The sequence below is a fragment of the Anolis sagrei genome, chromosome 12, assembly GCF_037176765.1.
Source record: "Anolis sagrei isolate rAnoSag1 chromosome 12, rAnoSag1.mat, whole genome shotgun sequence".
In the NCBI taxonomy this organism is placed as follows: Eukaryota; Metazoa; Chordata; class Lepidosauria; order Squamata; family Dactyloidae; genus Anolis; species Anolis sagrei.
Window position 1 is genome coordinate 9,222,354 of NC_090032.1, and position 24,187 is coordinate 9,246,540.

Below are 24,187 nucleotides of genomic sequence, written 5' to 3' on the forward strand. Positions count from 1 at the left end.
AGGAAAGGAGGAAGAAAGAAGGGATGAAGGAAAGAATAAAGGAAAGAGGAAAGGAAGTAAAGAAGGGATGAAGGAAGGAAAATAAAGAAATAGAGAAAGGAAAGGGGAAAGGAAGACGGGATGTAGGAAGGGAGAGAAAAGAACAGAGAAAGGAAAGAGGAAAGGAAGCAAAGAAGGAAGATGGGATGAAGAAAGGGGAATAAAGGAAAGAGGAAAGGAAGCAAAGAAGGAAGATGGGATGAAGGAAGAGTAAGAAGTCAAGGAAAAGGAAGAAGGGATGAAGAAAGGGAAAGAAAAAGGAAAGAGGAAAGGAAGCAAAGAAGGAAGAAAGAAGGGATGAAGGAAAGGAATAAAGGAAAGAGGAAAGGAAGCAAAGAAGGAAGATGGGATGAAGGAAGAGTAAGAAATCAAGGAAAAGGAAACAAAAGAGGAAGAAAGAAGGGATGAAGGAAAGAAAGGAATAAAGGAAAGAAAGCAAAGAAGGAAGAAGGGTCGAAGGAAGGGAAAGATAGAGAAAGGAATAAAGGAAAGGAAGCAAAGAAGGAAGTAGGGATGAAGGAAGGGAAAGAAGTAGACAAAGGAAAGGGGAAAGGAGGAAGGTACAGAAAGGAATAAAGGAAATGAAGCAAAGAAGCAAGATGGGATGAAGGAAGGGAAAGAAAGAGAGAAAGGGGAAAGGAAGAAGGGATGAAAGAAGGGAAAGAAAGGAATGAAGGAAAGGAAGCAAAGAAGGAAGAAGGGACGAAGGAAGGGAAAGAAATGGAGAAAGGGGAAAGGAAGAAGGGATGAAGGGTAAGAAAGGAATAAAGGAAAGAAAGCAAAGAAGGGACGAAGGAAGGGAAAGAAATGGAGAAAGGGGAAAGGAAGAAGGGATGAAGGGTTGTTGTTGTTCATTCGTTCAGTCGTCTCCGACTCTTCGTGACCTTATGGACCAGCCCACGCCAGAGCTCCCTGTCGGCCGTCACCACCCCCAGCTCCTTCAAAGTCAGGGTAAGAAAGGAATAAAGGAAAGGAAGCAAAGAAGGGATGAAGGAAGGGAAAGAAAGGAATAAAGGAAAGAGGAGGAAGGAAGAGAATGAAGGGAAAGGAATAGAGGGAGGTGTATGAGGATAAATGGAGGAGAAGCCACCAAAAATGCATATTCAAGCAATGTTGGGTATGTATATATATGTACATACATATAATAGTATAATTATAGATCTGGAAGCATTTCAAATGCTTGCTTCACAGAGTATTATTATGAATGCCTCAGAACAGCTCTAGAGGAGGCCTCATCATGGTACTATTCATGTTTGTGTGTTGGGGACAAGCCTGGTTTTCTTGTTTGAGGGTTTGACTTGATTTCACAGAGAAGGAAGGCCTGAGTGAGGAACTGCTGCTCAGCCAGGCGGTTTCCTTTCCAATCTCCCTAGGAAGTGATTCAGAGAGGCCTAGGAAGCCCTTTCTGTCAGGAGCTCCCTCCCAACGCCTCCGCCTCCCAAGAAGCTCCAGGCCAGACAAAGGCCGTTGGCGCCCAAACAGCCCCGCCCCCTTCGGAGCCCTCACTGCGCCTGCGCAAGCCGCCTCCCTCCTCCCTTTCCCCCCCTTTCCCTCTTCGCCGCTTCCAAATAAGGCGTCGAATGAGCCAAACCCGCAAGCCACGCCCCGCCTGCAACTTGATTTGCCCTTATATGGGCATATGAAGCGATGCGGCGCGGGCGGGGGGAGGAGGGAGAGGAGCAAGGCTCGGGAGCGCCCTCTAGCCGCCCTGGGAAGGCATTGCAGGGCTTCCGGAAAGCCTTTGAATCACCATAATAATGAGACTCTCTGCTAACCGGCACCCATGCATTATTAGTTCTTAACTTGCAGTGCAGTTTGACACGCTTTCACAGTCAAAAACATAACAAAATATACAAATAAAAGTGTATCATATATTATCAGTAATTATATTTAACTATAGACTTACACTATAGTCTTATTTATTGATATAATTATAGTTACTGATATAACTATATCCTATATATCCTGGAAGCTTCCTAGGCCTCTCTGAATTGTGTCCAATTCTGGGCACCACAATTCAAGAGAGATATTGACAAGCTGGAATGCGTCCAGAGAAAGAGGGCGACTAAAATGATCAAGGGTCTGGAGAACAAGCCCTATGAGGAGCGGCTTAAGGAGCTGGGCATGTTTAGCCTGAAGAAGAGAAGGCTGAGAGGAGATATGATAGCCATGTATAAATATGTGAGAGGAAGCCACAGGGAGGAGGGAGCAAGCTTGTTTTCTGCTTCCTTAGAGACTAGGACGCAATGGAATAATGGCTTCAAACTACAAGAGAGGAGATTCCATCTGAACATGAGGAAGAACTTCCTAACTGTGAGAGCCGTTCAGCAGTGGAACTCTCTGCCCCGGAGTGTGGTGGAGGCTCCTTCTTTGGAAGCTTTTAAGCAGAGGCTGGATGGCCATCTGTCAGGGGTGTTTTGAATGCAATATTCCTGCTTCTTGGCAGAATGGGGTTGGACTGGATGGCCCATGAGGTCTCTTCCAACTCTTTGATTCTATGATTCTATAGTAATTAACAAAATATACAAAAATACAATAAAAGTGTATCATATATTATCAGTAATTATATTTTTGTGCCACCTCTACAAAGTTCTGGAGAGACTTATTTTTAATAGAATTATGGAAAATATAGACCCATACCTGATCCCACAACAAGCTGGCTTCAGGAAAGGCAGAAGCTGCACATCGCAAGTGCTGAACCTGACTCAACACATAGAAGATGGCTTTGAAAGGCAGAAGATCACCGGAGCTGTCTTAATCGACCTGTCAGCAGCCTATGATACTGTGAACCACCACCTCCTCCTGAGAAAAATCTATAATATCACAAAGGACGACCACCTCACCCGCCTCATAGGAAACCTGCTACAAAACAGGAGCTTTTTTGTTGAGTTCCAAGGCCAGAGAAGCAGATGGCGGAAACAGAAGAACGGCCTGCCTCAGGGGAGCGTGCTTGCTCTATCCATGTTCAACATCTACACAAATGACCAGCCACTGCCAGAAGGGACAGAGAGTTTCATCTATGCTGATGATCGTGCCATCACCACTCAAGCAGGGAGCTTTGAGATGGTAGAACAGAAGCTCTCCAAAGCTCTAGGTGCTCTTACTGTTTATTACAGGGAAAACCAGCTGATCCCTAATCCATCTAAAACACAGACATGCGCCTTTCACCTTAAGAACAGACAAGCATCCCGAGCTCTGAGGATCACCTGGGAAGGAATCCCACTGGAGCATTGCAGCGCACCCAAATACCTGGGAGTCACTTTGGATCATGCTCTGACCTACAAGAAGCACTGTCTGAATATCAAGCAAAAAGTGGGCGCTAGAAACAACATCATACGAAAGCTGACTGGCACAACCTGGGGATCACAACCAGATACAGTGAAGACATCTGCACTTGCGCTATGCTACTCTGCTGCTGAGTACGCATGCCCAGTGTGGAACACATCTCACCACACTAAAACAGCGGATGTGGCTCTTAATGAGACATGCCGCATTATCACAGGGTGTCTGCGCCCTACACCACTGGAGAAATTACACTGTTTAGCCGGCATTGCACCACCTGACATCCGCCGGGAAGTAGCAGCCAATAGTGAAAGGACCAAGGCAGAGACATCTCCAGCTCATCCCGTTTGGGTATCAGCCAGCACGTCAACGACTTAAATCAAGATATAGTTTTCGAAGACCTACAGAGACACTCGCTGGAACACCCCAGCAAGTGAGAGTCCAAAAGTGGCAGGCCCAAACCCAGCACCTCAATCCATGGGTTTGAGAGACTCCCCCCCTGGGCACACAGAAGACTGGGCAACTTGGAAGGCGCTGAACACACTGCGCTCTGGCACCACGAGATGCAGAGCCAACCTCAAGAAATGGGGCAACAGGGTGGAATCCTCGACATGCAAGTGTGGAGAAGAGCAAACCACTGACCACCTGCTGCAATGCAACCTGAGCCCTGCTACATGCACAATGGAGGACCTTCTTGCGGCAACACCAGAGGCACTCCAAGTGGCCAGATACTGGTCAAAGGACATTTAATCAACTACCAAGTTTGCAAAATCTGTGTGTTTTTTTCTTTTTCTTTTTAATCTGTGTGTTTGTTTTGCTCTGTTAAATTGTAATTCAATGGTATGGTTGCTGATGACATGATAAATATAAATATATATTATATTAATAGCATAACACAATATTGTATTTGTTTCTTTCTTTTTTTAATTTAAATCTTTATTAATTTCTTCATACTGATAACAAAACAATACAATATTGCACAATATTTTATATATGTGCAGATTATATTCTTCCTTCTTGCTATCTTTCACCATGGGGAACTCCCCTTGACTACTGCGCATGCGCAAATCGAGCCTCTCTCGGGTTCTTCCCTATCTCTGCAGTTTCAGCCTTCTGCCGCTGAGCGCGAAATGAGCATGCGCACACGGAGGCGTCTCGTTTCAGCCTTCTGCCACTGAGCGCGAAGTGAGCATGCGCACACGGAGGCGTCTCGTTTCAGCCGAGTACGCACGCGCACACCCGTTCTTTGGCGGCCACTTCGATTTCCTGGCACTTCCGGCAACTTTGAGGCGCGGGAGCACGAAAGGAAGTCCTCGAAGTGTGGGAAAAAGGATGCCGAAGCCTCCTCCGGTGTGTCCGAACCCTTTATTTCTGCGCTGGCTCCAAGAATGGCGCGACGAAGCCGCCGAACGCGGGCGACCAAGAAGCCAAAGGGCCTACGAAAGGGTAAGCCACGCCCCTTGTGGGGAAGCCACGCCCCCTTGTGCAGAAGCCACGCCCTCTTTCAGAGAAGCCACGCCCACACGAATGAATGAATGCATTTTGACACTGCTGTCACTGCTATGGCTCAATGCTATGGAATCCTAGTAGTTTCAGTTTGGCAGAAAAGGCGAAGGAAGGACCTTGTAAAACTACAACTTCCAGAATCCCATAGCATTCAGCCACTGGTATCAAACTGCATTAAATCTACAGTGTAGATGCATAGCAGAATGGCCCTTCAAACTCTTAATATTCCAAAATAATATTTGGTGATAATGATGATTGATTGAGTCTCCTCCAGAGGTTTTTTAAGCAAAGACTGGATGGCCATCTATCGAGAAGTATTTATTTAGCTGGGTTGTTGTAGGTTTTTTCGGGCTATATGGCCATGGTCTAGAAGCATTCTCTCCTGACGTTTCGCCTGCATCTATGGCAAGCATCCTCAGAGGTAGTGAGGTCTGTTGGAAGTAGGAAAAAGGGTTTATATATCTGTGGAATGACCAGGGTGGGACAAAGGACTCTTGTCTGCTGGAGCTAGGTGTGAATGTTTCAACTGACCAGCCTTGATGGCTTTTGTGTACTGTTTCATATTTATGATTTTGTGATTCAGAGGCTGTATGGCCATCTGTCAAGAGGGCTTTGATTGTGTCTGGCAGAAGAGGGTAGACTGGATGGCCCTTTTGGGTCTCTTCCAACTCTAGGATTCTGTGGCCGGCTATCTCTTTTTAATTGGGTTGCTGTGAGTTTCCTGGGCTGTATGGCCATGTTCCCGAAGCATTCTCTCCTGACGTTTTGCCCACATCGATGGCAAGCATCCTTAGAGGTAGTGAGGTCAGTTGGAAACTAGGCAAGTGAAGTTTATATATCCGTGGAATAATAATAATAATAATAATAATAATAATCTTTATTTATACTCCGCCACCATCTCCCCCAACGGCCAGCTTGATTAGCATTGAATGGCCTTGGAGCTTCAAAGCCTGGCTGCTTACTGTCTGGGGGAATCATTTGTTGGAAGCAACACTCAAAAACAGGGGAATTCCAGGCAGGAATAAATCAGGGCTAGCTAACACCTCCCAACAAATAATAATAATAGTAATAGTAATAGTAATAATAATCTTTATTTATACCCCGCCACCATCTCCCCCAACGGCCAGCTTGATTAGCACTGAATGGCCTTGGAGCTTCAAAGCCTGGCTGCTGACTGTCTGGGGGAATCATTTGTTGGAAGCAACTCAAAAACAGGGGAATTCCAGGCAGGAATAAATCAGGGTTAGCTAACACCTCCCAACAAATAATAATAATAATAATAATAATATAAAAAACTTTATTTATACCCCGCCACCATCTCCCCCAACGGCCAGCTTGATTAGCATTGAATGGCCTTGGAGCTTCAAAGCCTGGCTGCTGACTGTCTGGGGCAATCATTTGTTGGAAGCAACACTCAAAAACAGGGGAATTCCAGGCAGGAATAAATCAGGGCTAGCTAATACTTCCCAACAAATAATAATAATAATATTCCTGGGTTGTTGTAGGTTTTCTCAGGCTATATAGCCATGTTGTAGAGGCATTTTCTCCTGACGTTTCACCTGCATCTATGGCAAGCATCCTCAGAGGTAGTGAGGTCTGTTGGAAGTAGGAAAATGGGTTTATATATCTGTGGAATGACCAGGGTGGGACAAAGGACTCTTGTCTGTTGGAGCTAGGTGTGAATACAAACACCATTACAAATAACACATCAACAATATAAAATCACACCGGTTCAAACACAGAAATCAATCAGTGTGGGCAGGGCCAATCTAATAGATTAAAAAAATTAAAAACACTTGGTGAGACGCCAGTGTAAAGTATCTGGACATGGGTTCCGGAGGGTAAAATAGGGTTTGATTGTACTAATAGGTAAAATAAAGTGCTTCCGAGGGCATTTGCAGGAAATGGTCAGGTCAGGGAATTATTGTTCAGGGTGGGAGAAAGGAGGCAAATGTGAATGTTGCAATTGGTCTCCTTGATTAGCACCGAACAGCCTTGCAGCTTCAAAGCCTGGCTGCTTCCTGCCTTTATTGATAGTGCTTGGACTAGACATCCCACGCAAGCGCTCCTAGCTCTATGGGTCTGTAATCCTTTCCTTAAATGCAGCGTAACCCCTCTTTCTCTCTCCATTCATAGGCCCTGAGCTCCCTCCGCAAGTACCCCTTGCCTTTGCACAGTGGGCGTGAGGCCCGGATCCTTCAGTACTTCGGGGATCAGATCTGTCGGCAGCTGGAGGAACGCCTGGAGAGACACCGAGAAGACACGGCAACAACTGGTTTGTGCTGGGGGAAACTAGGGGTTTACCTCTTGATATGATAACTTACTTAGCCTCTTGATATGATAACTTACTTAGGCAATCCCTCGCTGTCCAAGCATGATGGTCTTTTAAGTGCAGTGTCTTGGTGGTGGATACGTAGGTTACTGTGGAGCCCTATTCTTGTCCTGCATGTTCTTCCACAATGAGGGCATCAGTTTCCAGATAGAAGGCGGTCCCAGTCAAGGCTGGCTTGACGCCCCTTCTTCCTCCCTTTCGCCCTGTATTTGTGCTTCTTCAAATTCCGCAGCACTGCTGGTCACAGCTGACCTCCAGTTAGAGCGCTCAAGGGCCAGGCCTTTCCAGTTCTCTGTGTTAATTTTATTTATTTTATTTACGGCATTTATATGCCGCCCTTCTCATCCCGAAGGGGACTCAGAGCGGCTTACAATATATATTTTCATACAATATATTATATTATTAGCATAGTACAATATCAGTATATATTACTATATTGCACTATACCGTTATATTATAATATTATTAGTAATACTACATGTAATGTAAATATATAATTATAATTGTAATATTGAATAATTATTACTAGTATTATATTTATTACATTATAATATTATAAATATTTTATGTATATAAAATATACTATATTATATTATTAGTAAAGAGAAGATGGAAGTGTCTTCTGCTCCCTTCTGTCTTTACTCTGGCCAGAGCAGCCATGTTTATGCAGCGAAAAGCCAATGCGATTCTAGGCTGCATCAATAGGAGGACAGTGTTATAATAATAATATCTATATAAATAAAAATGTAATGTTCGTTTGTGGGATTGACATAACTCAAAAACCACTGGACGAATTGACACCAAATTTGGACACAATAGACCTATCAGGTCAACGAGTGTCCATCACGCATAAAAACACTGAAAAACACAGCAGAAGAGACTTAAAAATCCAAAAAACAAAAATACATTACAACACATGCACAAAACCAAACATGGCTGGATGGACATCTTTCAGGAGTGCTTTGAGGGTGCCTTCCTGCCTGGAAGAAGAGGATTGGACTGGATGGCCCTTGGGTTCCCTTCCAAATCTAGGATTCAGTCTTCTTTGATGATGATGATGGGGATGGGTTCTCCTTCTCTGGAGTTTTGAAGCAGAGGCTGGATGGCCGTCTGCGATGAGGGCTTTAATGGTGGCTTCCTGGAAGGAGAGGATTGGACTGGATGGCCCTTGGGGTCCCTTCCAACTCTAGGATTCAGTCTTCTTTGATGGATGATGTAGCAGAGGCTGGATGGCCATCTGTCAGGAGTGCTTTGAGGGTGCCTTCCTGCCTGGAAGAAGAGGATTGAACTGGATGGCCCTTGGGGTCCCTTCCAACTCTAGGATTTAGTCTTCTTTGATGATGATGATGATGATGATGATGATGGTGTCTCCTCCTCTGGAGTTTGGAAGCAGAAGCTGAATGGCCATCTGCCAGGAGGGCTTTGATGGTGCCTTCCTGCCTGGAAAAAGAGAATTGGACTGGATGACCCTTGGGGTCCCTTCTAACTCTTGGATTCAGTTTTCTTTGATGATGGTGGTGTCTCCTTCTCTGGAGTTTTCAAGCAGAGGCTGGATGGCCATCTGCCAGGAGGGGTTTAATGGTGCCTTCCTGCCTGGAAGAAGAGGATTGGACTGGATGGCCCTTGGGGTCTTCTTTGATGATGATGGTGGTGGTGTCTCCTTCTCTGGAGTTTTGAAGCAAAGGCTGTATGGCCATCTGTGAGGAGGGCTTTGATGGTGCCTTTCTGCCTGGAAGGAGAGGATAGGAATGGATGGCCTTTGGGGTCCCTTCCAACTCTAGGATTCAGTCTTCTTTGATGATGATGATGATGATGATGATGATGGTGTCTCCTTCTCTGGAGTTTTGAAGCAGAGGCTGGATGGCCATCTGTGAGGAGGGCTTTGATGGTGCCTTCCTTCCTGGAAGAAGAGGATTGGACTGGATGGCCCTTGGGGTCCCTTCTAACTCTAGGATTCAGTCTTCTTTGATGATGATGATGATGGTGTCTCCTTCTCTGGAGTTTTGAAGCAAAGGCTGTATGGCCATCTGTGAGGAGGGCTTTGATGGTGCCTTTCTGCCTGGAAGGAGAGGATAGGAATGGATGGCCTTTGGGGTCCCTTCCAACTCTAGGATTCATTCTTCTTTGATGATGATGATGATGATGGTGTCTCCTCTGGAGTTTTGAAGCAAAGGTTGGATGGCCATCTGTCAGGAGGGCTTTGATGGTGCCTTCCTGCCTGGAAGAAGATTATTGTATTGGATGGCCCTTGGGTTCCCTTCCAACTCTACGATTCAGTCTTCTTTGATGATGATGGTGGTGGTGGTGGTGTCTCCTCCTCTGGAGTTTTGAAGCAAAGGTTGGACGACTATCTGTCAGGAGGGCTTTGATGGTGGCTTCCTGCCTAGAAGAAGAAGATTGGACTGGATGGCCCTTGGGGTCTTCTTTGATGGTGATGGTGATGGTGTCTTCTTCTCTGCAGTTTTGAAGCAGAGGCTGGATGGCCATCTGTGAGGAGGGCTTTGATGGTGGCTTCCTGCCTGGAAGAAGAGGATTGGACTGGATGGCCCTTGGGGTCCTTTCTAACTCTAGGATTCAGTCTTTTTTGATGATGATGATGGTGTCTTTTGAAGTTTTGAAGCAGAGGCTGGATGGCCCTCTGTCAGGAGGGCTTTGATGGTGACTTCCTGCCTGGAAGAAGAGGATTGGACTGGATGGCCCTTGGGGTCTTCTTTGATGATAATGGTAATGGTGTCTCCTTCTCTGGAGTTTTGGAGCAGAGGTTGGATGGCCATCTGTTGGGAGGGCTTTGATTATGTTCCTGGCAGAATGGGGTTGGACTAGATGGCCTTTGGAGTTCCCTTCTCTGGCTTTTAATAGAGGTTGCAGCCATTCTGACTCAAAGAATCAGAATTTCCCCTCTGTGCGTCCCAGACAGTCTAATAAATCGCCCCAAACAAGTGCATTCCTCTTCTCCGAGTCTATTTTGGGCATTTAGGACAACCTCTTCTGCTATAGATAAACACCAGAGTACTCTTGAATACTATAAATACCTCCGAGGGCTAAGGGCAGCTAGTAAAGTTTGGTATGCGAAGGGCAGACTCTTCTTGAGGACTGGAGATAACTTTTCTCTTGTTTATAAAAAATATCAGGAAAAAATTAATAAAATTCCTTGGGTTGGACATTTTCCATTCATTCCTTACAGTTTCTGATGGAGCCAGAAGGGAGTATCAGACATCTTTTTGGCTTCATTTAAGTTTGGGAGTTACAACAAGGTGTCGGGAGGCCATTAAACATTATAATGGAAAGCTCTATGGATCATACATTTGGCCCCTGTGATTTGAACTACAGGGAGTGGCGTGAGCCGCTGTCAGCCCCAGCTTCTGCCAACCTAGCAGTTCGAAAACATGCAAATGTGAGTAGATCAATAGGTACTGCTCCGGCGGGAAGTCCATGTTCCGCACTTCGGTTTTCCTGATATTCAATAAGAGGCCGAACTTCTCGTATGCTTCTGCAAAGGTGTTTAGAGTGACTTGTAGTTTTTCTTCTGAATGCACATAGACTGTGTTATCATCGGGATATTGGAGTTCTTATCGTGACCTTGGTTTTAGCTTTCAGTCTGATGAGGTTAGGCCCCCTGGTAGGAGCCCCCTTGGCGCAGTGGGTTAAACTCCTGTGCCGGCAGGACTGAAGACTGTCAGTCCTGCCAGCACAGGAGTAGATTTGAACCTGAAGGTTGAAGGTTCAAATCCAGGGAGAGGCAGATGAGCTCCCTCTATCAGCTCCAGCTCCTCATGTGGGGACATGAGAGAAGCCTCCCACAGGATGATAAAAACATCAAATCATCCGGGTGTCCCCTTGCAGACAACCAATTCTCTCACACCAGAAGTGACTTGCAGTTTCTCGAAGTGCCGGCAGGACTGAAGGTCATAGATTCGAATCCTGGGAGAGGCAGATGAGCTCCCTCTATCAGCTCCAGCTCCTCATGTGGGGACATGAGAGAAGCCTCCCATAAGGATGATAAAAACATCAAATCATCCGGGCGTCCCCTGGGCAACGCCTTTGCAGACGGCCAATTCTCTCACACCAGAAGCGACTTGCAGTTTCCCAAGTCGCTCCTGACACGACCAAAAAAAAAAAAGGCACCCCTGGTGACGTGGAGGGTTAAACTGCTGAGCTGCTGAACTTGCTGACCGAAAGGGCAGCAATTTGAATCTGGGGAGCGGGGAGAGCTCCTGCTGTTAGCTCCAACTTTTGCTAACCTAGCAGTTGGAAAACATATAAATGTAAGTAGATCAATAGGAACCGCTCTGGCAGGAAGGTAACGGCGCTCCATGCAGTCATGCCAGCGACATAACCTTGGAGGTGTCTATGGACAACACCGGCTCTTAGGCTTAGAAATGGAGATGAGCACCAACCCCCAGAGTTGGACACGACTGGACAATGTCAGGGGACAACCTTTACCTTTATCCATTTATATCTGCTTTGGAAAACAGGCAGTTCTTTAGATAGTTTGCTGCGTGGAAAGGCCCAACATAATGTATGAACAGGGCCCTAGGGGAGCAAGATACATAAGGGCAAGAGCGCAGCTCACAAAAGGCAATGTACCAATGCCCCATGGTCTCTGTTTGATTGATTTGATTTATGTCTCTGGATTTTCAGTACAGGCTCTTTTCTGCTGTGAATTTCAGATCTGCAGCCCCAAGCTTCCTTGTTGAGGGTCCCGAAAGATGCTGAACCATCAAGCATTGGGACCACATCCGCAAGTCGGATCCCGGGGCCACAGTCTGATCCCACTCATTGTCCAGAGCCGCATATAAAGGTGAGTATTTATTTATTTGTCGTGTCAGAGCAACCAGTTCATTATATTACATTTCTAAAAGAACAAAGCAAATAAACAGACAAAATACAAAATTGGTGAGTTTGGTAGTTGATTAAATGTCCTTTGACCAGTATCTGGCCACTTGGAGTGCCTCTGGTGTTGCTGCAAGAAGGTCCTCCATTGTGCATGTGGCAGGGCTCAGGTTGCATTGCAGCAGGTGGTCAGTGGTTTGCTCTTCTCCACACTCGCATGTCGTGGATTCCACTTTGTGGCCCCATTTCTGAAGGTTGGCTCTGCATCTCGTGGTGCCAGAGCGCAGTCTGTTCAGTGCCTTCCAATTTGCCCAGTCCTCTGTGTGCCCAGGGGGGAGTCTCTCATTGGGTATCAGCCATTGGTTAAGGTTCTGGGTTTGAGCCTGCCACTTTTGGACTCTCACTTGCTGAGGTGTCCCAGCGAGTGTCTCTGTAGATCTTAGAAAACTATGTCTGGATTTAAGTCGTTGACGTGCTGGCTGATACCCAAACAGGGGATGAGCTGGAGATGTCTCTGCCTTGGTCCTTTCACTATTGGCTGCTACTTCCCGGCGGATGTCAGGTGGTGCGATACCGGCTAAGCAGTGTAATTTCTCTGTGTAGGGCGCAGACACCCCGTGATAATGCGGCATGTCTCACCATCCCACGCCAGAGCTCCCTGTCGGTCGTCACCACCCCCAGCTCCTTCAAGGTCAATCCGGTAACTTCAAGGATCGTTTCCGACTCTTCGTGACCCCATCCATCCATCTTGCCCTTGGTCGGCCCCTCTTCCTTTTTCCTTCCTTTCCCCCCAGCATCATACTCTTCTCTAAGCTTTCCTTTCTTCTCATGATGTGGCCAAAGTACTTCAAGTCCTTTCATTACAGGCTGCTAATACCCATCGGATATCAGGTGGTGCAATACCGGCCAAACGGTATAATTTCTCCAGTGGTGTAGGGCGCAAACACCCCGTGAAAGTGCGGCATGTCTCAATAAGAGCCACAACCACTGTTTTAGTGTGGTGAGATGTGTTCCACACTGGGCATGCGTACTCAGCAGCAGAGTAGCACAGCGCAAGGGCAGATGTCTTCACTGTGTCTGGTTGTGATCCCCAGGTTGTGCCAGTCAGCTTTCGTATGATATTGTTTCTAGCACCCACTTTTTGCTTGATGTTCAGGCAGTGCTTCTTGTAGGTCAAAGCACGGTCCAGAGTGACTCCCAGGTATTTGGGTGCGCTGCAATGCTCCAGTGGGATTCCTTCCCAGGTGATCTTCAGAGCTCGGGATGCTTCTCTGTTCTTGAGATAAAAAGCACATGCCTCTGTGTTAGATGGATTAGGGATCAGTTGATTTTCCCTGTAATAGGCAGTAAGAGCACCTAGAGCTTTGGAGAGTTTCTGTTCTACCATCTCAAAGCTCCCTGCTTGAGCGGTGATGGCACAATCATCAGCATAGATGAAACTCTCTGTCCCTTCTAGCAGTGGCTGGTCATTTGTGTAGATGTTGAACATGGATGGAGCAAGTATACTCCCCTGAGGCAGGCTGTTCTTCTGTTTCCGCCATCTGCTTCTCTGGCCCTGAAACTCAACAAAAATGCTCCTGTTTTGTAGCAGGTTTCCTATGAGGCGGGTGAGGCGGTCGTCCTTTGTGATATTATACATTTTTCTCAGGAGGAGGCGGTGGTTCACAGTATTACTTGTATGTATGCCGGAAGCAACCAGCATGCATACAAGTAATACCAACAAACTGCAGGTTAAAATTCACAAGTTAAAATATGGGTGAAACTAGGACTTTCTGTTTTAGTTGTTTCCTGTTTGAACAGGCAAACTGTGCTTGAGCCCATGGCCTCATTCAAATCTTGAAGCTTGAAACAAAGAAATAAAGCAACTTGGAAGATTAATTTAGCAACTGATTTCTTTTTTCCTATAAGAAAAAGCAGCTTGCGTCCCGCCGACGTGCCCGGATCCCAGCCCAGCGGTCTGCAGCATATGCCGTACTGGTGGCTCTCTACCAGGACTGGAGGGTAAGCTGTAGTTGGTACAAAATGGGACACTATGGGCGGGATGTGTGACCCTGGAGAACTCGTAAAAGAGAATATGGGAACAACGCCTTCCCTGATCTCTCGCAGTTCAGAATGGCACGCCTGCCTGGTCATAGAATCATAGATTAATAGAGTTGGAAGAGACCACCTGAACCATCTAGTCTAGTGTTTCTCCACCTTCCTCATGCTGTGACCCCTTAATACAGTTCCTCATGTTGTGGTGACCCCCAACCATAACATTATTTTCGTTGCTACTTCATAACTGTCATTTCGCCACTGTTATGAATCGTAATGTAAATATCTGATATGCAGGATGTATTGTCATTCACTGGCACAAAGACCCGATACGCCCAAATTTGAATAGTGGTGGGGTTGGGGGGGGGGGGGGATTGATTTTGTCATTTGGGAGTTGTAGTTGCTGGGATTCATAGTTCACCTACCATCAAAGAGCATTCTGAACTCCACCATCAATGCAATTGAACCAACTGACCAAGAGAAAATATTGTAAGAGTTTGGTGGAGTAAATCCCAGACAGGCAAAACTATGGCTCACAAGATTAGAACACAGGAACAGCTTGACACTTGGTTACGTGAATTTCACGTCCAATGTATTGTCGAAGGCTTTCATGGCTGGAATCACTAGGTTCTTGTGGGTTTTTTCGGGCTATAGGGCCATGTTCTAGAGGCATTTCTCCTGACGTTTCGCCTGCATCTATGGCAAGCATCCTCAGAGGTAGTGAGGTCTGTTGGAAATAGGAAAATGGGTTTATATATCTGTGGAATGGCTGGGATGGGGCAAAGCAAAACAGCAGAGAGGAAACAACCAGGCGCATCTTAACACCTCTCAACAAAAGGTTTTCCCAGGCTCAGGCAGGCCTTCAAATGCTAATGAAGGTGGTCAGTTGAAACATTCACACCCAGCTCCAGCAGAGAAGTGCTTTGCCCCACCCCAGTCATTCCACAGATATATAAACCCATTGTCCTACTTCCAACAGACCTCACTACCTCTGAGGATGCTTGCCATAGATGCAGGCGAAACGTCAGGAGAAATGCCTCTAGAACATGGCCCTATAGCCTGAAAAAACCCACAAGAACCTAATTTCACGTCCCTTGACACCAAGAGCCCTGTACCTGAATGTGGTGTTGCTCTCACAACAATTGTATCAACATGAACCATTTTTTAAAAGCTAAAAATCCCTCCCATGAGATCATTTCTTTTGCACTTGCTCTACCTACCTCCAGAGAGCCCTGTGGACTCAAGCAATGATGGATCTGGTTCAGAATGCTCTTTGATTGTAGGTGAACTATAAATCCCAGTAACTACAACTCCCAAATGTCAAGGTCTATTTCCCCCAAACTCCATCTGTGTTCATATGTGGACTTATGGAATATTCGTGCCAAGTTTGGTCCAGATCCATCATTGTTTGAGTCCACAGTGCTCTCTGGATGTAGGTGAACTACAACTCCAAAACTCAAGGTCAATGCCCACCAAACCCTTCTGGTATTTTCTCTTGGTCATGGGAGTTCTGTGTGTCAAGATTGGTTCAATTCCATTGTTGGTGGAGTTCAGAATGCTCTTTGATTGTAGGTGAACTATAAATCCCAGTAATTACAACTCCCAAATGTCAAGGTCTATTTCCCCCAAACTCCATCTGTGTTCATATGTGGACATACGGAATATTCGTGCCAAGTTTGGTCCAGATCCATCATAGTTTGAGTCCACAGTGCTCTCTGGATGTAGGTGAACTACAACTTCCAAATTCAAGGTCATTGCCCACCAAACCCTTCTAGTGTTTTCTGTTGGTCATGGGAGAACTGTGTGCCAAGTTTGGTTCAGTTCCATCATTGGTGGGGTTCAGAATGCTCTTTGATTGTAGGTGAACTACAAAATCCAGCAACTACAACTCCCAAATGACAAAATCAAAAAAAATTGAGTGAAGGGTTGTTAGGTGTCTTGTGTCCAAATTTGGTGTCCATTCGCCTACTGGTTTTTGAGTTCTGTTAATCCCACAAACAAACATTACATTTTTATTTATATAGATGCATACCCATATGAATTCTTGTCCCAGCAACTACAAATCCCAAATGATAAAATCAGGGGGTTTTTTTAGTGATAGTCACTCCTTGGGTTAGTAGCTGTCTTGTGGCCAAATTTGGTGGCAATTCGTCCAGTGGTTTTTGAGTTACGTTAATCCCACAAACAAATATTATATTTTTATTTACATAGATAATAATAATAATAATAATAATAATAATAACAATTATTATTATTATTATTATTATTATTGTGGGTGGGGTTCAGAATACTCTTTGATTGTAGATAATAATAATAATAATAATAATAATAATATAGTTCCCCTACAATCAAAGAGCATGCTAATAATAAATATATTATTATTATTATTATTATTATTATTATTATTATTGTGGGTGAGGTTCAGAATACTCTTTGATTGTAGATAATAATAATAATAATAATAATAATAATAATAATATAGTTCCCCTACAATCAAAGAGCATGCTAATAATAAATATTATATTATTATTATTATTATTATTATTGTTATTGTTATTGTTATTATTATTATCTAAAATCAAAGAGCTTTCTGAACCCCCCCAATGATAGAATTGGGCCAAACTTCCCACCCAGAACCCCCATGACCAACAGAAAGTACTGGAGGGATTTGCGAATTAATTGACAGTGATTGACAGTGATTTAGGGGACATGTAGTTCACCTACATCCGGAGAGCACTGTGAACCCAAACGATTATGCCAAAGGGGTTCCCTAAGACCATCCAAAATATATGTTTTCCGATGGTTTTTGGTGACCCCTCTGAAACCCCCTCGCGACCCCCAGGTTGAGAAACACTTATCTAGTCCAACCCCAATTCGTTCATGCAGGAAAAGCACAACCAAAGCCCTCCCAACAGATAGCCATCCAGCCTCTGATTTCCTTGGTCGTGTCATGAGCCACTTGAGAAACTGCAAGTCGCTTCTGGTGTGAGAGAATTGGCCGTCTGCAAGGACATTGCCCAGGGGACGCCCGAATATTTTGATGTTTTATCATCCTTGTGGGAGGCTTCTCTCATGTCCACGCATGAGGAGCTGGAGCTGATAGCGGGAGCTCATCCACACTCTCCCCGAATTCGATCCTGCCGCCCCAGGGGTTTAACCCACTGCGCCACCAGGGGCTCGTTTTGATGTTTTATCATCCTTGTGGGAGGCTTCTCTCATGTCCACGCATGAGGAGCTGGAGCTGATAGAGGGAGCTCATCCACACTCTCCCCGAATTCGATCCTGCAGCCCCAGGGGTTTAACCCACTGCGCCACCAGGGGCTCCTAGTCTCTGATTAAAAGCCTCCAAGGAAGGAGCCTCCAATGGACTCTGAGGCAGAGAGTTCCACTTTTGAACAGCTCTATTTACAGTCAGAAAGTTCTTAATGTTCAGGTGGAATCTCCTTTCCATTTGTTTTTCAATTCTGCCTGAAAGGTCAGAGCAAAAGAAAAGGATGTTGGAAGATAATACCAAGCCTAGCCTGCTTTTTCTATCCCTTTCCTAGAATCCGGAATCTCGGGGTTACTTGACAAAGCCGGAGTTACAAAGAGCAGCTGAGCCACTCTGTAATAAATCTTTCTGTCTGGTGAGTTGGTTCCAAACGTGGAATATATCTGGTTGTGAAATGTCTCTGTTAGCCACTCGAAATGGCTTACGTTTGCTCTGTGTTCACTGGAATTGCTTCTTCTCTATTGCAGGCTGACCCAGGCGAGAAGAAGACAGCTTGGTCTGCTGTCGGCAATCTAATCCGCAAGGAGCTGGTCCTCAAGACCAATATCCCAGCTAGGTATGTATCCTATGCCAGTGTGTGTACTTACTTACTTACTTAGGCGATCCCTCGTAGTCCAAGGATGATGGTCCTCCAAGTTCGGTGTCTTGGTGGTGGGTCCGTAGGTGACTATGGAGCCCTATTCTTGATCTGCATCTTCTCCCGCAGTAAGGGCATTGGTTTCCAGGTGGAAGGCAGTCCCAGTTGGGGTTGGCTTGATGCGCCTTCCACTTGGCACAACCCCTTAATACAGTTCCTCATGTTGTGGTGACCCCGAAGCATAAAATTATAGTAATTGCTACTGCAACTTTGCTACTGTTATTATGTAAATCTCTGATATTTAGGATGTATTTTTATTCACTGGACCAAATTTGACACACATACTTGATACGCTCAAATTTGAATACTGGTAGAGTTGGTCGGGGATGATTTGTCATTTGGGAGTTGTAGTTGTTGGGATTTATAGTTCACTTACAATCAAAGAGCATTCTGAACTCCACCAATGATGGAATTGAACCAAATATGGCACACAGAACTAGAGGGGAGCAGAAGACACTGCCATCTTGTCTTTACTAATAATATAATATAGTATATTGTATATACGTATAATATTTGTAATATTATAATGTAATACAATATAATACTAGTAATAATAATTCAATATTATAATTATAATTATATATTTAATTACATGTAATATTACTAATAATATTACAATATAATGGTATAGTGCAATATAGTAATATATACTGATATTGTACTTTGCTAATAATATAATATATTGTATGAAAATAAATATTGTAAACCGCTCTGAGTCCCCATCGGGGTGAGAAGGGCGGCATATAAGCGCCGTAAATAAATAAATAAATAAATAAATAAAATACTGGAAGGGTTTGGTGATGAACTCCTTGAGTTTTGGAGTTGTAGTTCATCTACTTCCAGAGAGCACTGTGGACACAAACGATGATGAATCTGGACCAAACTTGGCTCGAATACTTAATATGCCCAAATGTGAACAGTGGTGGAGTTTGGGGAAAATAGACTTTGACATTTGGGAGGGGTAGTCACCGGGATTTATAGTTCACCTACAATCAAAGAGCATTCTGAACTCCCTCAATGATGGAATTGAACCAAACTTGGCACACAGAACTCCCATGACCAACAGAAAATACTGGAAGAGTTTGGTGGTGAACTACAACTTCCTTGAGTTTTGGAGTTGTAGTTGATCTACATCCAGAGAGCACTGTGGACTCAAACGATGATGAATCTGGAGTTTGGGGGAAATAGACTTTGACATTTGGGAGGTGTCACTGGGATTTATAGTTCACCTACAATCAGAACTCCACCAATAATAGAATTGGGCCAAACTTCCTACACAGAGACCTCCAGGACTAACAGAATATGCTGTGCTTTCTGATGGTCATGGGTGACTCCTCTGAAACCCCCTTGTGACCCCCCAGGGGTTCCGACCCCCAGATTGAGAAACACTGCTATAGAGACTTGTATCATTACTCATGTGCAGTTTCAGCATCCTGTGATATAGAAGTGGGTCAGGGGAAATCTTTAATGAACGTCCCTCGTATATATGTTGGGTTTTCCAGACTGAGTTCCGTTGTTTCCCTTCTAATCTGATTCCCATACTAATCTCAATCCAACGTTACAAATTTTAATGTTTTTTTTTAAAAAATATGCTCTGTTCCACCAGATATTCTCTGACAGAGGCCGGTTTGTCCTTGGCCCAAGAGTTGGTCGCCTTGGAAGAACCAAAGGGCGATACCTCGAAAGCACAATCAACCGCATCCACTGGAAACAGAGAATTATTTCCTTTTTTGGAGGGCGAAGGTGAAGACTATCTACATTCAGACCGGTTGGAGAAGGAGGATCTCCCAAGGTAAACAAGACAGCCCATTTCTTCCAATATCCCATATTTCAGGGGTCCTCAAAACGCATCTTTGAAGGATCTCGTTCTCCCCATTCTCCCTTTTGCAGGTCAAGCTGCAACGAACCAGAAAGAGAGCTGTTGAAGCCCCAGTTCACCCTTCAGCCCGGCCAGTTTGAAGTTGTCCTCTGCGTGGATGTCATTGAGACCACTGGGTGAGTGACCCCAAAATGATATAAATGGGGTCATCCAGTCCAACAATTTTCCTGCTTCCTGGCAAAATAGGGTTGGACTGGATGACTCCATTTATATCATTTTGAAGGAAGGCACAATTAAATCACTCCCAGCAGATGGCCACTCATACTCTGCTTATCAATATTCAGAGAAGGAAATATCATCATGATCACAGAATCCTAGAGTTGGAAGAGATCTTGTGAGCCATCTATTTTGCCAAGAAGCAGGAAAATTGTTTTCAAAGCACCCCTAACAGATGGCCATCCAGCCTCTGCTTAAAAGCCTCCAAAGAAGGGGCCTCCGCCACACTCCAAGGCAGAGAGTTCCACTTCTGAACAGCTCTCACAGTCAGGAAGACACAATCAAAGCTGACAGCCATCGAGCCTCTAAGTCTCTATCATCATCCTCCTCATCCTCCTCCTTTTCCTTTTCCTCCTCCTCCTCCTCCTCCTCCTCCTCCTCCTCCACCTTCTTCTCCACCTTCTTCTCCCCCTCCTCCTCCTCGTTCTCCTTCTCCCCCTTCTCCACCGCCTCCTTCTCCTTCTCCTCCTTGTTCTTCCCCTCCCCCTCCTCTTCCACCTTCTCCTCCTCCTCCACCTACTCCTCCTCCTTCTACTTCTCCTCCTCCACCTTCTTCTTCTCCTCCTTCTCCTCCTCCTCCTTCTGCTCCTCCTCCTTTTCCTTGTCCTCCTCCTTGTCCTCCTCCTTCTCCTCCTCCACCTACTCCTCCTCCATCTTCTTCTCCTCTTCCTCCTTCTCCTTCTACTCCTCCTTCTCCTCCACATCCATCTTCTTCTCCTCCTCCTCCTTCTCCTCCACCTTCTCCTCCTCGTCGTTCTCCTTCTCCTCCCCCTTCTCCACTGCCTCCTTCTCCTTCTCCTCCTTGTTTTTCTCCTCCCCCTCCTCCTCCACCTTCTCCTCCTTCTCCTCCTCCTCCACCTACTCCTCCTCCTCCTCCTCCTGCACCTTTTTCTCCTCCTCCTCCTCCTCCTTCTCCTCCTCTTCTTCCTCCTCCTTTTCCTCCTCCTCCTCCTTCTCCTTTTCCTCCTCTTCCTCCTTCTCCTCCTTCTCCTCCTCCTCCTTCTCCTCCTCCACCTTTTCCACCTTCTTCTTCTCCTCCTCCTCCTCCTCCTTCATCTCCTCCACCTTCTTCTTCTCCTCCTTCTCCTCCACCTCCTCCTCCTCCTCCTTCATCTCCTCCACCTTCTTCTTCTCCTCCTTCTCTTCCTCCTCCTTCTGCTCCTCCTTTTCCTTGTCCTCCTCCTTGTCCTCCTCCTTCTCCTCCTCCACCTACTCCTCCTCCATCTTCTTCTCCTTCTCCACCTCCTCCTCCTCCTTCTCCTCCTCCTCCTCCTCTACCTGCTCCTCCTCCTTCTCCTTCTCCTCCTCCTCCTCCTCTTCGTTCTCCTTCTCCTCCCCCTTCTCCACCGCCTCCTTCTCTTTCTCCTCCTTGTTCTTCTCCTCCTCGTTCTCCACCTTCTCCTCCTCCTTATCCTTCTCCTCCACCTTCTTCTTCTCCTCCATCTTCTTCTCCTTCTCCTCCACCTTCTCCTCCTCCTCCGTCTCCATCTTCTTCTCCTTCTTCTTCTGCCAGGTTGGAAGACACCATCAGAGCCCTCCTGCCAGATAGCCATCCAATGTCTTGTTTAAAAACCTCCACAGGAGATTTATTGTAGTTCTCTTGCCATCTGAATAGTGATGAGGCTAGTTTTATACCAACTTATCAGAGTATCTTGTACAAATCTTACGATGTGTTGAGACGCAGGACTCTTCCCTTAGGATGACCACCTGCTGCATTGATTGCTTTTCATTAGCCTCTAAACCCTTTTCCCTTCAGGGGTCCCGCATCCCGGAAACAGGAACTAATGGACGAACTCCGACGTCGCAATGTCCCCTTCAGCGTCCGGAAGCTTCACGTTGGCGACTTCCTCTGGGTTGCCAGAGAGCGGGTCTCTCCAGCCGCAGGTGGGAGTAGCGACTTGTTTGCGAAGTGGGATTCAAGGAAAGCAGGGGCTTGTCTGTGAGAGTGGGCACCCCAGCCACATACGAGGGTTGAGTGAAAAGTAATGCCTCCACCTTCGTAACTCCTCAACAGATGGCAGGTACTGGCTTCTTCAGTAGACTCTCCTCTACAGTTCCATTTTGGCAGGAAGCCTTAGCATTGAACGGTTGTGTTGTTAAAGTACAAAGTATGGAACCCTGCGCAGATGGTTGGTCAATGCGACTTAAGCAATGTGCAGTCATAGAATTCTTGACAGCAGAAGGTGTCACCCCAAAGGAGATTCATCCGAAAATGCGTGCTGTTTATGGTGATCGTGTTGACGTGAGTACTGTGCGTCGTTGGGCGAGTAAGTTTAAAGAAGTTGAGGTGGGAACATCTGACTTGCGTGACGAACCAAGAGTTGGACGTCCTGTGATAGCAACCACCGAGTTTCACAAGTAAAATGTATTTATTTATTTTATTTATTTCGCGCATTTCTACTGCGCCCTTCTCAACTCCCGAGGGGGGGCTCAGGGCGGCTTACAAAAGGCACAATTCCATGCCAACAACAGACAATAAGATAAAACATGTATCAACAGCAATGATAAAACAATTAAAACAATCAAGTTATACATCACAATCGATAAAAACCAATCTAATGCTCAACGTTCGCCATCTCAGAATCTGTAAGTTCATTCCACATTGTCAAATCCTATCAATTCTAGTTGTCATTGTCCTTTGTCTATCTGCCAGATTACCCAAAGGCCTGGTACCATATCCATGTTTTTAGTTTCCTTCTAAAAGAGAGGGATGTCGATGACCTAACTTCCCCGGGAAGTGAATTCCACAGGCGAGGGGCCACCACCAAGAAGGCCCTGCTCCTCATCCCCACCAGCCTCACTTGTGATAGAGGCGGGGCCGAGAGCAAGGCCTCCCCAAAAGATCTTAAACTCCGAGGCGGGATGTAGAAGGAGATCTGTTTGGACAGGTACGCTGGGGCGGAGCCATATAGGGTTTTGTAGGTCAAAACCAGCACTTTGAATTGTGCTCAGAACTGGATCGGCAGCCAGTGGAGCTGACACAACAGGGGGGTGGTATGCTCCCTGTATGATGCTCCTGTGAGTAATCTAGCTGCCGCCTGCTGGACTGATTGAAGTTTCCGAACAGTCTTCAAAGGCAACCCCACGTAGAGTACTTTGCAGTTCTATCTGGGATGTAACAAGAGCGTGGACCACTGTGGCCAGATCTGACTTCCCAAGGTATGGGTGCAACTGACACACAAGTTTTAATTGTGCAAAAGCTCTCCCGGCCACCGCTGAGACCTGGGGTTCCAGGCTCAGCGATGAGTCCAGGATCACTCCCAAGCTGCGAACCTGCGTCTTCAGGGGGAGTGTAACCCCGTCTAACACAGGCTGTAACCCTATACCCTGTTCGGCCTTACGACTGACCAGTAGGACCTCTGTCTTGTCTGGATTCAGTTTCAATTTGTTAGCTCTCATCCAGTCCGACACAGCAGCCAAGCACCGATTCAAGGTCTGGACAGCCTCCTTCGTGACAGGTGAGAAGGAGTGACAGATTTGGACATCATCTGCGTAGAGATAACACCTCATTCCGAAACTCCGGATGATCTCCCCCAGCGGCTTCATGTAGATGTTAAACAACATCGGGAACAAAATTGAGCCCTGTGGGACTCCCCACAATGGTTGTGGGGCCGAAAAGGTGTCACCCAGTAACACCTTCTGGGACCGTCCCTCAAGAAAGGACCGGAGCCACTGCAAAGCAGCACCCCCAAGTCCCATATCTGTGAGGCGTCCCAGAAGGATACCGTGGTCGACGGTATCGAAGGCCGCTGAGAGGTCCAGCAGAACTAACAGGGACACACTCCCCCTGTCCAGCTCTCGGCGAAGATCACCTACCAAGGCGACCAAGGCTGTCTCAGTTCCATGTCCTGGCCTAAAGCCAGACTGTGCCGGATCTAGATAATCCGTGTCTACCAGAAATCCCTAGAGTTGTGTTGCCACCACACGTTCCATGACTTTGCCCAAATAGGGGAGGTTGGAAACTGGCCGATAGTTGTCTAATTGAGTGGGGTCTCAATTAGACAAAGGTTGAGAAATTGATTCAGGACGATGGTCGTATCACTCAGAGAGAAATTTCAGGAATAATCGGCATTTCACAAGAATTTGGGTCTTATTATTGCTTTCCTTGGCTATTGGAAGATCCGTGCACGATGGGTACCCAGGATGCTGATGCCTGAA

General features: G+C 46.0%; 1 protein-coding gene across 3 annotated transcripts in view; it reads left to right on the forward strand.

Moving 5' to 3' along the window:
• Positions 1-4,558: 4,558 nt before the first annotated feature.
• The window catches only part of MUS81 (MUS81 structure-specific endonuclease subunit), a 52,614-nt gene continuing 32,985 nt past the window's right edge, over positions 4,559-24,187 (forward strand). For 2 of the 3 annotated variants that reach the window (XM_067472400.1, XM_067472401.1), the window contains exons 1-9: positions 4,559-4,767; positions 6,964-7,102; positions 11,830-11,960; positions 13,901-13,993; positions 17,572-17,652; positions 17,765-17,853; positions 19,541-19,726; positions 19,825-19,929; positions 21,786-21,913. In XM_067472400.1, coding sequence (XP_067328501.1) covers positions 4,654-4,767; positions 6,964-7,102; positions 11,830-11,960; positions 13,901-13,993; positions 17,572-17,652; positions 17,765-17,853; positions 19,541-19,726; positions 19,825-19,929; positions 21,786-21,913 — 1,066 coding nt within the window. In that variant the 5' untranslated portion in view covers positions 4,559-4,653. The remainder of the gene's footprint in view (positions 4,768-6,963; positions 7,103-11,829; positions 11,961-13,900; positions 13,994-17,571; positions 17,653-17,764; positions 17,854-19,540; positions 19,727-19,824; positions 19,930-21,785; positions 21,914-24,187) is intronic. The other variant, XM_067472402.1, reaches the window with a different exon arrangement.